The sequence below is a fragment of the Thunnus thynnus genome, chromosome 16 (genome assembly GCF_963924715.1).
Source record: "Thunnus thynnus chromosome 16, fThuThy2.1, whole genome shotgun sequence".
Lineage (NCBI taxonomy): Eukaryota > Metazoa > Chordata > Actinopteri > Scombriformes > Scombridae > Thunnus > Thunnus thynnus.
Genome location: NC_089532.1, coordinates 12,384,508 through 12,398,085, shown reverse-complemented (window position 1 = coordinate 12,398,085; position 13,578 = coordinate 12,384,508). Strand labels below are relative to the sequence as shown.

The 13,578-nt window shown below is 40.8% G+C and overlaps 1 protein-coding gene across 2 annotated transcripts; it reads left to right on the top strand.

Annotated features, from left to right (window-relative positions):
* The first annotated feature begins 612 nt into the window (after positions 1 to 612).
* Positions 613 to 11,618, top strand: lbh (LBH regulator of WNT signaling pathway). 2 transcript variants are annotated; one of them, XM_067613522.1, is made up of 3 exons: positions 613 to 820; positions 6,339 to 6,441; positions 11,215 to 11,618. In XM_067613522.1, the coding sequence occupies exons 1-3, from the start codon at positions 792 to 794 to the stop codon at positions 11,437 to 11,439; spliced, it is 357 nt and encodes a 118-aa protein (XP_067469623.1). In that variant the 5' UTR covers positions 613 to 791; the 3' UTR covers positions 11,440 to 11,618. The 2 variants fall into 2 exon arrangements, with proteins under 2 accessions (XP_067469623.1, XP_067469625.1); XM_067613524.1 differs by lacking the exon at positions 613 to 820 and adding an exon at positions 827 to 969.
* The last annotated feature ends 1,960 nt before the right edge of the window (positions 11,619 to 13,578 follow it).

The following is a 13,578-nucleotide window of genomic DNA, read 5'->3' as shown; positions in this document are numbered from 1 at the left end:
AGGTCAAGTATGTGCCAGCAGTCCTAACTATAATATAATCAGGTCCCGGAAAGTCTGCATTTTAAATTTAGAGGATCTAATTCTGACATTCATCAAACAATTTGAACAATCTGTAGTGAACACACATGTAATTTGCATTGAGTTTAAAGGCAAAACACTGCAGGAGGACCATCCATGGCGACTGAAATATGAAGACATTGACTTGCCCTTGGAATATATTTGTGAATGAGTCAGGCAGATGAGCTCCTTCCCTCTCCCTCCTCATTTGGATGAATGTCACGGATTACCTAACAGGCGAATCGCTGTGTTTTTTGTCATTCAAGAGGAGGTAAGACTGTCATTTTGTTGCCTTGGAGACTACAAATCAATAGCATCATGCAGTATCTTCTTGTCCATTCCCAATGAGAGGGTTCAGTGCATGTTGTCGTCATCAGGGCTGAGGGCGGAGGGGGCACGAGTCACATGTGCTCTGATTGGCTCCTGCTGATAATGAGCTGCCATTGAGGATTTCTGGCCCGTGCAGTGAGGAGGTGTGTCTCTGGCCGCTCAAGTACACGCCTCTCGGATAAATACTCAAACACAACTGGGGTGCTGATCAGACACACCGAAATTAAAGAGCCGCGTTTTGCCCACAGCCTGTCAAAACTTGGCGCACAGTTGCTTTCGGTTTGCGTGCGCGTCCTGTGCTGTCTTGGAGAGAGAGAAAAAAAAAAACTACATTAAGACAGAGAGAAGTCAGTGGCACGTAATTAGATTCCCTAATCAGCAGAATTGACAGCAGGTGTGAATTCATGTCTGTATTTTCCCCGCAGATATACTGGTGAGTACTCACATCTTTTTCGACTTTCACCTGTTCACTCGCTTCGTGCTTTTTCTGTTCTCGCTTGATAGAAATAACTAAATCAAGTATCAAACAATAGATTTGTTTTTTGTTGTTTTTTTTTGTTTTTGTTTTTTTGCATCTGACAGGTAAGAACAATGAATTCTATAGTTGTGGTTTATATTTGCCTTGTGATTTCCCTCTGAATCAGCCACCTTTGTTGCTGCACCCACTCTTGTTTCCTTTGAGATTTTCTGTGGGGTGTTGCCCCTGAATTTGGAAATGTCACGGTACTAACTGATTGGAAAAAAAGAGATTCTAGATCTCCCCTAATGTTACATACTTATTATTTTTATATATATCTTTTTTTTTTTTTTTTTTTTTTTTTGCTGCAAGTGCCAATTCAAAAAGGTCAGTGGTCACTTAGTGTGGTCTGCTTCATTTTAATCTTACTTCTATTCTGGGGTTAATGCACTTTAGCTTTGCACAGGCTTTCTTTAGTGTACAGTGTGAAGTAAGACACTGTTTTCATCCTCTGGTCTTTTGTGCTGCAGGTGCAGTGCAATCGGAGACGGATGGGTGCACTCTGCTTCTATCATTTTTAATAACCTGAGGCTTTCTTTTTTCACCATTGCCTCTGACAATCAGTACTCTAACTCCCCCGTGTATTTCTTGACACAGAGATAGGGAATGCACTTTTATTTATTTGAGTTTCTCTGTTGTCTTATCTGTTGAATGTCTTTCCTGTTTGTAGAGAGGATATGCGAGTTGCTTTGAAATATTGTTTTGCGAGCACTTCTCAAACCTCAGCAGGCTTCTGGCAGTCTTAACCAGGAAGTTCAGAATCGACCTCTTTACTGTAACCACATTTTTCTCTCGCGCCTCTGCTACAATAGGCCTGTGCTTCTCTGTTCTGTGAAAATACTTCTATGTAAAACCCATAAACAGGCTTTTTACTTTTCCCTCAGGGCTAGTTATAATTCAAAGTTAAAAGTAGAAACTTTTGAGCATGATTTGATTTGCATGTTGGAAGTTAGGCCAAAGCTCTCAGTGTGCGCTGTGGTTTTCTATCAGTGTGAACAGGAAGACAACAATAGCTGGATCTCACTCAACATACATACACAACAGTGTATATAGAAAATCTATTGGGTCAAAAAGATTTTCACTCCCACACTTCTCTATTAAGATTACAGTCAGGCACTGAAGTGGCAACTGATCCATGATGTGTTTTTCAGTGACAGACTCAACCCACAAGAATCTGGATACAACCCATTCATTCCACTGCACTCTTTGGGGGGTCTTACTCAGCCCCCCACCTCCACCACCACCCACATACCTGCAGGAGCTGTGTGACTCGGCTGGTGGTAAGCTCAGCGCTGGCATGGAACAGCAGCTTTGCTCTGTCACCACACAGGCTGAGATTTATGATACTAGTAGTAAGAACTGAGGGGTGGCAGAGGGGAAACAATGTTGATAACGCAAGTCCCATCTTGTGCCTCGGGTGAGATTGTCATAGAGACAACTTGGGCTCCTGTCAGCGCCGCTACAGGACAGACACACATGGGGCTAGCATGGCCTTGGCCTTTTTATAGTCTTGAGAAAGATGGATTAACCCAGTGTTACGTTTTTAAATTATGCCGTAAGACTCTCCGGCTTACGGTTAAAAATCTTCTTTAACAGAATGATTTTGACCATCATAGATGAAGGTGTAAGGCTGGTGTGGCAGATGGCTTTACAGACCCTTTGTTAATGTGATTGCATATGAAAGGCTGTTGCATAAAGTTAGACCTATCAGGAATATGGTCACTATATAATTATGTGAGGTTGGAGACGTCTAAACACAACATGTCTATTTTTCCACTGCTTATCTGCTCCTCCACTGGTCATTGGGTCAGTGCAATTGTCTATTTTTTCAAGAACTCAAACGCTGCAACTTCAGATGTTGTAATACACAAGGTTAGGAAACAGAAAATGTCACACTGTATTCTTTTCTCACAACTTTAGGGTAGTTGTCAAAGTAAGGTGAAAAATGCACCAGAAAGGGCATCGCTGATTAACTTGGTCATCCTTCTTATGATTAGGTTTTCAAAAATATTGCAAAGTCAACTTAATTTTCTTAATTGGTTATTCTAATAATGTAAGAAAATAGTGAAAAAGGCCCAAGATGACAAAAATTGCTGGTGTTGTTCAAACGACAGTCAAAAAGCCGACAATATTACATTTGCTGTCATAGAAAGACTAAGAAAACCACCAAATATTCAAATTTGAGAAGCTGCAACTGTTCATTTTTAACATTTTTGCTAATAAAAAATTACTTATATTCTTAATATTCTATCGGCCAACTATCAATCAGCAACTAATTGTTTCCGCTCTAAACTGTAAATCCTCTGATACGTTGCTAACTGTGTCTTGTGCCAGTAGCTGCTGTCAGTGTGCCCTGGCTACAGGTGATATTAGGAAGCTGGCAGAACAAGGTGTAAATTATCTTGTCTGGGTAAAGAGGTTAAGAAGTTTACTGACATAGAAACTATGCAAGCCTCCCACATTAAACACTGAGCCATTTTAAGATCTGTCCTGTCACTTGCCATTGAAATCAATGCAATCTAGCCATCTTAAAGTCTTTTTGTGTATTGTTGTCCAGTTTAGGCCTTTTCCATTCAAACATGGCTGCCAAATGTGTTTGGTTTTTTTTGTGTGTTTTTTTTTTTTTGGCCATAGACAGTAGAGCCCCCGCTGTGGTCCAAGCTGATTTTATGTAATACATTTACAGGTTGGTTACTTATAGAACACTTAACGTCTCCTCTCTAGGAGGAAAGTATTCCACTTTGAGAACGGGACACACTGTTCAGCCTTGCTTGATACTTGAAGCAATAATAGATATGACTGGTGTGTGTGTATGTTTGTTTCCTACCAGGTTGACTTGTTACTTGTGCACCCCCACTTCCTCCTCATTGTGCCCCTTTATGTTTTATTAGGCCGATGTTCTGTTATTCTTAGCCGAGCAGGATGTTTATACGATCCCCGAACAGAAATATGACTGGCAAGGCCTGAGTGTTTATCTTTCTTTCCCTTCCCTCCCTCTCTTCCCCTCTGCTCAGGTCTTCACTGTCACTGTTTCGTATTCATCCCTCCGTCCCCTCCTTCGCTGCTTTTTGCATGCCTGCCTCACCCTCCTCTGCACCCCACTCAAGGATGAAATAAGCTCAAGAGCAGCCCCAGCTGACATTTTTTCCATGTTAAACCTTGCATATCCTTCAAGCCTCCTTTTTTTTTATTTTTGGATATCCGGCTATTGTTTCGGCCAAGTATGCTGTATCGTCTGACTGGTGCAGCTAAGGTTACTTTATGGTAATTCAACCAGAAGCTTTTCAATTTCACATTTTTTAGAGACAACCTACACCCTGCTGTGATGTCAGTGTTTCCTTGTGAAAGTGAAAATGGCTGTGTGTAAATTTAAGGGATGGAAAAACTGATTTGATAAATGGCAGATCTCATTGCTTCAGGGATAATGATCCCATGGCACTGAGTGATGAATTTGTTTTAATTCTTCTTCTTTAGACTACAGTAAGACAGCAATATATAATTTCTGTGTGTTTGTATTTCTGAAAAGAACTTATACCGGCAATGTGATTAGCAATACTTCGAAAGCTTGTGGATGCACAACAACGTGGATGCCAAGAAATCATGGGCGCATTATCAGAAATCATTGGCATCTGAACCCTAAGCTCCACAGTAAGGGAGGCATCATTTTGTTAGTGTTGTCACTTGTGGCCACACACCTTTACAGGATAATGTTAAATGCCAAAATGTAGTACAATAGCAGCACAAGTAGAGAGGAGTCTTAAAGTCAGCGACCGTCAATTACGGAGCAATACCTATCTAAAATTTGCTAACATTAGCCACCATTAGCTACTGGTCATATCAGACAAGTAAGGCTGTTGGAGCAAATTCTTTAGTGCAAGAGTGCTTTTTTTTTTTTTTAATTTTTTTTTTAAATGAATTCAAGTTTTTGAATTCATTCAAAAGTTATATTCTCACTTTATGACTGAATGGTGTCTAATTTTATGAAGGTTTGTTTTTTTGTCCAGCACAGTTTGTTGTACCCTCAATTGAACTTCCATGCGGATAGTCTCATTTTAAGATGTAACTGGTATGACAGTAAATGCAGAGATATTTAAATATATTCATAAAGAGGATTCTCAGTTTGAGTCATAAATAGAGACAAGAACTTTGCTTTACTTCCAGTGGATAATGTTTCATGTTGTAATTGCAGATGAAGTTAAAGCATTGTGGGTTTTGACACTGTTTATTTTAAGTAACTTATTAAACACTGAAAGTATTCAGTGTTTTCAGTCTTTAAAACGTTATCTAATCGACAAGAAGTAAGCCATGAATAAAACTGTGGTGAATGGTAAAATTAATTCAGTGGAACGCATGTTTACATAATCACTCCCTTATTTCAAAACCCTGCGTTAATCACTACCATGGTATAATATTTCACCATTCTGCTAGATCCCAAAATAAACAGTTTTATTTAAGACTTGAAGTATGTCAAGCAAAGCCCACACATCTCTTCCCCCACCCTAAAAAGTCCACTGAATCAGATAATGTGAGGATATGAGTGAGCTTCTTATCGTGTTCTGTTTTCTTTGTCCTATAAAACCAGTGACCACACAAACCACAAGCCTGTGGCCACTGACCACAAGGCACCAGGCTTTAAATAGAGAGCGTGAGAAGGTCGCTCAGCATCTTGTCTCAAGACTGCATCTCTGTCGGTCCTGGGATCTGCTTCAAGTCATTTTTTAAAGCTTTACTACAACAATTCTGGATAGTAAATGCACTGAACATGAATTACCAACCTCTTGTTACTTTCCTCTAAAATGGAAAGTTTGGCCAAGCTTCGATGGAACAGAGTGCATCGAGTTCCACCCCAGTCAAATACCACAGCACGCCCCCAGCACACTCTCACAATGACTGTGTTGCTAGTGCAAGAACACATCATCCTGTATTTAGAAACGGCCACCTTATGCAAGCCACATCATGAGCTGTGCAGCTTTGCAGTGCATTAACACAGAGCACAGACTGGATGTTTGGTGTGTTGTGGTCAAGACGTACCGAGCATAAACAAAACTGTCGAGCATGCACAGGGGGGTAAAGCAACCATGACTTTCTGACTTTGACTGTGTATGCTTGAGGAGGGTTTGAAAGATGTGGCGTATGTTGGACTTTCCCTTTTTGTTTGTATTTAGAACATTTTATGTTTATAGTTACATAAACACACTTAGACATTTATATTGTGAAAATTTTGATAACGATAATTCACTTGTGAATCATCACTATTAATCTTTTTTTAGTTTTTTTTGTTTGTTTTTTTTGTGCGTTGTGTACGTTTTCTCTTGAGGTGTCAGGAATTTCTGCTGCTCAACTATAATTTGACTTCCCTTGTCTCTCCCTGTGGACCATGATCATTGTTGCATCTAACCACATATCTTCCTCTTTTCTTCTTTTCACGCTGCAGCCCAGTGTTTGTGCCCAGCCGAGATATGACTGAGGTGATGATCAACAGCACCCCCATGGAGGACATGAGGCTCAGCCCTAGCAAGGACAGACTCTCCTTCCAGGTAGGACGGACACACACACACACACACACACACACACACACACACACACACACACACACACACACACACACACACACACACACACACACACACACACACACACACACACACACACACACACGACAGTGAAACACTGATTCCGTCCCAATTCCTTCCTTACTTTTTATGTGGCATGGCCACCTCATATGTGTGTTCACTCTCAAGAAGTGGATGGACAGCATTTCATGATTTGTGAAGACATGGCTGCATTTGGTGTACAGTATACTGTATACTGCTATACAGTATACTTTATAGATAAGATTTGAGATTGATATAGGATTTTAAAAAAATACGTTCAAGTTTTGTTTTGTTTTTTTGTTCCAGTACTGATGAGGCCAGACTGTTTTTGTGTAACAAGACATAACCAGAACTGTTTCATCATGTTTAACATTGTTAGGCTAACAAGATTGCAGTAATTATTTCCTCATTTGTTTTTCATTTGAAGTGTGATTTTATAAAGATGACTCACTTATCTGTCTGAGAATTCATAGTGGTTATTAAACGAAAACACCCACCTGTTATTTTGAAAACGACACTCTAGTAAAATATAGTATCCTCTGTTTATCACAGTATGTTGATAAATAGGACATTGAAGGTTTCCATTGGTCACAACTGTATGCATACAGAGAAAGTGCAGTTCTGGGAAACTGTAATTTACCGTGGCCTGTCACAAAAATAAACCTTGCAGATTCAGAGAGATGAGAGAAGCAGCCATCAGGTGGTCTTGACAAGCTGCTTTTCCAGCAGCTTTGTTTTACTGTCAGCTCAATAGGGTCATCTTGGAAACAAAACTACTTAAACACACAGCTGCTTGCTTGTTTTAGTTTCACATTTATACCTAGGGAGAAAAGAAACGAAAGGGATTAAACCATTTTACTGTAAAAGATGATTACAATGATTAAGTCAATTAAGACCATTTATGATTTTGGACAGGAAGATATTAGTGGTGAATAGTAAGTGAAGCTGCATCTTAAGTACTTTTCACTTGTGCCTTAAGGTCATGACTACCAAATTATTCATGAGCAAGTCAGCCACCTGCTGAGGGTTTGTCAACCCACGCGGCAAAAAAGGCTATTTCTGTTGAAAGACAGATCATTTCATACAAGATTGATATAATTTTATTGAAAGGTGCACATTCAGTACATTTATAAATGTAAGACAAAGGCCTGATAATGCCATACTGTATACAGACGTTGACTCAAAGAGGATGTAGACTGACCTAGAGGAAAAGGCTGGCTTCCTTTCCCCACAGTTCACACCCCAGCTGTGAGTCTGTCTGAGAGGATGAGAGGAGCGGATAAGGGGGAAACTGGAGAAAAGAAGGGTGCTAATGTGCCACTTCTCCACTCTTTCCACCCCCACTCTGTATTTCCTCACCTCGGCCTTTTGCCCAAGGTCCCAGCCACTCCTTAGAGAAGCACTGTATGAACCAATGACGCTACACCAGTCACTTCCTCTATTATGGGTGCTGGGGGCTTTGACACATTGTGTGACCATTAAATTCCAGCTGCACCTATAAAAACTATAGAAATGAATGTTAACCCTGCTAGCGGAGGAAGATGAGCAAATACTTTATTTAGTGAATTATCATCTCAAAAGAGACAGTCATGATTCACGCTTTTAGCTCATGCCTCCCCCAAACCAACCGCACACCCCAGAAGATCCTAAAATAGCCAGTATTGTGCCTGGCTGATGATGTGTCGTCGCTTCCTGTGACTGGAAGTGAAACAAGTTATGACATGTGTTAGCTAGGGGTCCAAAGGCAAGGTCACTCACCGCCTAACTCCCCTTGGTGCTGACGCACGGCAAGGCTTGGCAATGCAGGCCAGGAAATGCAGATAAACACAGGCATTAGACATGAAAACAGACATGCTTGCACACCTCTTGGCGTGGTTGTATGCACAGCTGTCTTCAGACAATGTAAAAGCCACACATACAGTAGGGTCCAAAAGTCTGAGACTACATTGAAAAATCTCTAATATTTTCACGTGAACCTGTAAATAATCACAGTTTGAGGATTCAGAAACATTTAAAAACACAGTTATGCCATGTAAAATGAAGAAGAAATATTTAAGATCAGATATTTAAGACCAACTTAACTCCTTTGTACAAAAGGTCAGATTTCCTTGAATTGTATTCCTTCCATTGAATCATGCATTCACATGACACTTAGGTGGTTTTGATCTACTCATCAGAGGCTCGTTCAAGTAACTCAGTTTGCAGCCAGTGTTCACCTGTTATAAATATGGCTGTGCCTCAAGTTTCCAGCAGACCATTGCTTACTAAGTAGCAATGTGATAGTGGGAAAGCAAAGAGGGACTTTCACAGCGTTAAATCATGGTTAGATTAAAGGTTTCTAAGGAAGCAGTGCATGTAACTCAAACACTTTGCAGAAACTGGATCAGTTGTAACCAAAGCATGGTCAGGCAGACCAAAAGTGACCACAACATCAAAAGATCAGTACATCAAGCTTAGTTCCCTGAGAGATAAAAAATAAACTTCATCACAGATACAGAATTTTCTAAATAAAGAACGTAAGACTCCAGTCAGCAAAGTACTGTCAAAAGAAGGCTATGTTGTAGTGGTCTCAGAGGACGAGTAGCAGCTTCTAAACTACTTCTCAGGAGGGGAAACAAGGCCAAATGCTTGGGTGGGCTAAGAAATACCAGCATTTCACAGTGGATGACTGGAAAAACGTCCTATTTACTGATGAATCCAAGCTTGAGATTTACGGCAGTAACAGAGGTGTGTATGTAAGGAGACGAACAGGAGGAGAGAGAGAATGATGCTGCAGTGTATCAAACTGACAGTGAAACATGGTGGTGGGAATATTCAAGTCTGGGGCTGTTTTGCCTACTCGGGAGTTGGACACCTGCACCAAATTGACTACATCCTGGCCAAGAAGACGTACCACTCCATTCTTCAGAGACCTGCTGTACCCTCTGGTTTGCATCTTTTGTGGAGAAGGATTCATACAGCAGCAGGATAATGACCCCAAACGCACCTCAAAGCTTTGCAAGAACTACTTTGGAAGACTACTACCAAAGAAGACCAAGGAGTCCTGACTGTCATGGACTTTCCTCCATAGACCTCAATCCTATTGAACATTTATGGGGGCACTTGAAGACTGAGAAAGCCAAGCTTTCTGTGACATAACAAGAAGCTCATTGGAACAATGTCAAGTCATGCAAGGATAACATGGCTCATCAGGTTTTGCACAAACTTGTGGAGTCCATGCCAGCTTGAGAGCATGCTGTCATTAAAGCAAAAGGGGGACATACCAAAGATATTCTGAAATTCGTGTACATTTTTTAAAGATTAAACTTTTCACTCAAATTGTTAAGCTGATATTATCATTTGTAATGAGGAAAATTAGTATTACATTCAAAACAAAGGCAAAATAGAAAAATCTTGATTAGTGGTCTCAGACTTTTTGACCCCCCTGTACATGCTTTCATAATCTGACAAATTCTCATATTCATATGGCATATTTATAGCTTTTTGTCTGTTTCCTACCTTCACATCTGTCTCCTATGGAATTCATAGAGACTTGGACACAGCTGGATCCCCTCTATCTCTTCCCCTCTCTTCTTGTCTCGGTCTCTCCTGCCTCATCTAATGCTTTCTTTCCACTCGGCTCTTTGCCCAGATAGCGACATGCCCCCCTCACACCCCCTCCTCCAAATGTCTTGGAGTGAAATATGCAGGTCTAAAAATATTCATCCACTTTATCCAAACAACAGCAAGAAATGCTGTTCTTGGACCAGGAGTGGCAGGCTTTTTCCCCTGGGCCATTTCTCTGGTTCCTGAGAACAGAGAAAGTCGGAGGTTGATGTCCGATCTTGCCAGGACAGCGAATGCATGTAATCTCTCTTGTCAGCATGTCTCTCATGCCCTTCAGTTTAGATCCAAACATTTGACTGTGGCACGCTGCATTTATAAGCAGACATATCAGTCTGGATTTGCAGATAACTGTAGCCTATTTCACGTTCTTTCCTAAAGCTTTTTTGGGACTCAATCTCCACAGGAGTATTTCACATAACACTACATGCTGACTGTTATAGGGATACACAAATCATCATGTCCCAGTAAACCTTTCACCTTTTTGTATTTTCCACTTACTGTTGATTTGAAATGCTGTGATTGTGCTCTTGTATAATCTTCTGAGTTGTTGATGATGTGGTACTGGATGGGTCCCTAAGCAGCTACGAGCTGCTTGGCACAATGCCTTCCAAAGCATTTAGAGTATACATGATGCAGCATTTACTGCAAGTATCGTAAGACGTGATTCATTTACAGCCACTGATCACTTTTCCTCCACTGTTCCTTGTGCAATTAGTTTTTTGGTGAGCACCTATGTAGATAACTAGCTTAGTTGTTCAAGGAATGTGGGACGGGCAAGAACAGGTATGCCACTGGGATTTTAAGTAACCACTTCCAATCACAAATGTTTAGTCTTCACATCACTTCCTTCACAATTGTTTAGCCTTGTAGTGGTGCCTGCAGCACTTCTGCGAGGCTCAAGACTAAGTTCTGGTATCCCAAAGCCACACACGCACTTAGCACTGATCAGAAATATGCTCACAAATCATTTCTTGCCTTCACAATTTGGGACAGCTGACTCTACTAGCTCGAAACACCCTGGTCTACATATCAGAGACTGAATTGTGTTAACTGATTTAGGTTCATGAAAGATTCATAACAAGTATTTTTACCCTTGTTTGTCTTTTTCAGATATTCCCCGACCCTTCAGACTTCGACCGTTGCTGTAAGCTCAAAGATCGTCTGCCATCCATCGTGGTTGAGCCGACGGAGGGAGAAGTCGAGAGCGGGGAGCTCCGCTGGCCTCCAGAGGAGTTCCTGGTCAGTGAAGAAGAGGAGGAGGAGGAAGAAGAGGAAGAGGAGCAGAATAATGGCAGCATCCAGAACGGACAGCCGACACAGAATTCCCAGCACTAGAAGTTGTGTTGCAGCACCGACACACTCTTGTTCTGTCCTTCTATCTGAACGACTCTCCCTTTCACACACTGGTCACACTGCACCTTAGCACTTGAGCAGACTTAACTGGCAGGCATTCGGTGATTAGTGGTGTCATCTCATTTCCCTTGACACCAAAGCATCACTCCCAAAAAAAAGAAGCAATACACACACACACACACACACGACACACTTTCTTGCAAATACACAATAAATTATCCTCCTGGACGGCAAACCCATTAAAACAAACTTGACAAGAAGAGACACGCAGAAGTCTAACCCACACTCACTTTCCACCATGCCTACCACCGTGTGTGTCTCGGCCCAGAACGGATGTCCTGTTGGACAGTGGCAGCTCAGTGCTCCATGGACAGCTCTTACACTGCAGGGGGCTACTACTGCTCTGTACTTAACTCCAAAATGGCTGGCGTCATGACCCCAGAGACTTCATCCTTGCATACAGAACTATTGTGGTACCCAAGGGGATTATCGTCTACAATACACTGTCCAAACCCATGTTCAGTTTCTGGATTGATATGTTAATTATTGTGATCGCCACTGCTGTCCATAGATTTGTCTGTTTCTGAGAAGTGAATGTTTTGTGATTTGTCTGTTTTTTGAGAAGTGGGTGTTTTGTGTGAAATGTTACTGGGATTTTTTTTTTTCCTACCACAGGATTTGTTAAAATGGTATTTTTGTGACCTTGCGTCAGGCATTGACAGTTCAAAAAAAAAAAAAAAAAAAAAAAAAAGGGCGTCATTTAGAGAAGTGAGCAGAGAGTGACAGAAAATAAACCAGCATGCCCTGCTATGCTAAGTACTTATGAGATAAATGTGTAGTACAAAGGCTTGTTGTGCAGTGAGGTCACAGTCATGCTATAATCCCCTCATCACGTTGGCCTCCTGGAAGCCTTATGAGAAGCAGTACTTGGATGACGAAGCAAAAATTTGCAACACTGAGGAGTAAATGTGATGCAAGGTTGTTGTTCAAAAGGGGGAAGCTGAGTGGAAAATTGTAATTTTTGAAAAAAAGAAACATTTGCCAGGATAAAGCAATGTACAGACCCAATGAAGGATGTGTAAATACTTGTTCCCAGTAAGCCAATCCCTGAGGCCTTGCAGTGCGTTGATCTTGTTTGGTTTAATTTAGAAAGACAAAAGACTGAGAATTGCTCTGAGCTGTAAACACCTGAACTGAAAGTTGACTGTCCTTCCTAGTCTTCCTTTTCTTTATGAAAACAGCCATATTTTTGAAACCTGAGTTCAGGTCATGGAGAATTCACAATGTAGGACAGAGTTCACGAATGAGGCTATAGGCAATATCTGACACAGTATTAAACAATCTATTCACAAAAATAAATAGAAGTTGTTAATAGGAAATCAAATTTGTTTCTCTGATAGACTGTAAATGTTTCAAAGCTAATGTCATTTTATTTTATTTGCCTGTATTGCAATTTCAAAAGTAGGTGTTCTCTTTTCTCTCTTTAAATCACCACTTATTGTTTGTGATACGAGTCTGTTGGTCAATTTGTGGAGATTTCTCTTCGTGTACACAATCTGAGATAATGTTGTACAAGCATGTCGGTTTCTACTCTTTTTGTAATTTCTCATTTGAGTGGCATTAGGGCTGTGTACATAACATCTCTCTCTTTCTCCTGTCAGTCACCTACAGGTCCCACATTGTTTTTGTAAAGCTCAGGGAGATTAGCCGCCATCTTTCTCTTGTTTTTTTTTTTTTGTTTTTTTTTTTGTATTTAGACCACTTTTTCTCTGTTACAGTTACAGAGGCTGTAAATAAACATTTGAATTTGCTACCCAACTGTGTGACTCTGCTTTGAAAATAATTGACTATCAAGAGTTAATGCTGTTTTTCTGGTACAAGATGGAAAAAAAGAGAGCTTTTTACAGGGATTTACCTCCAGCCAGTCTCAGTATTGTTTCCAAGAGACTACTTCTGAGTTTACTTTCATTTTAGTTTATGTGAAACACCCCCCCTCTCTTTTCCCCACTCACTTCACCTGCAGTGGTTAGAGAAAAGCAGTATTACTTCCTGCTCGGCATCTCTCACATACAGATTCTGTCTACGAATACAGATGCAGGTATCAAATACGCGTATATATAG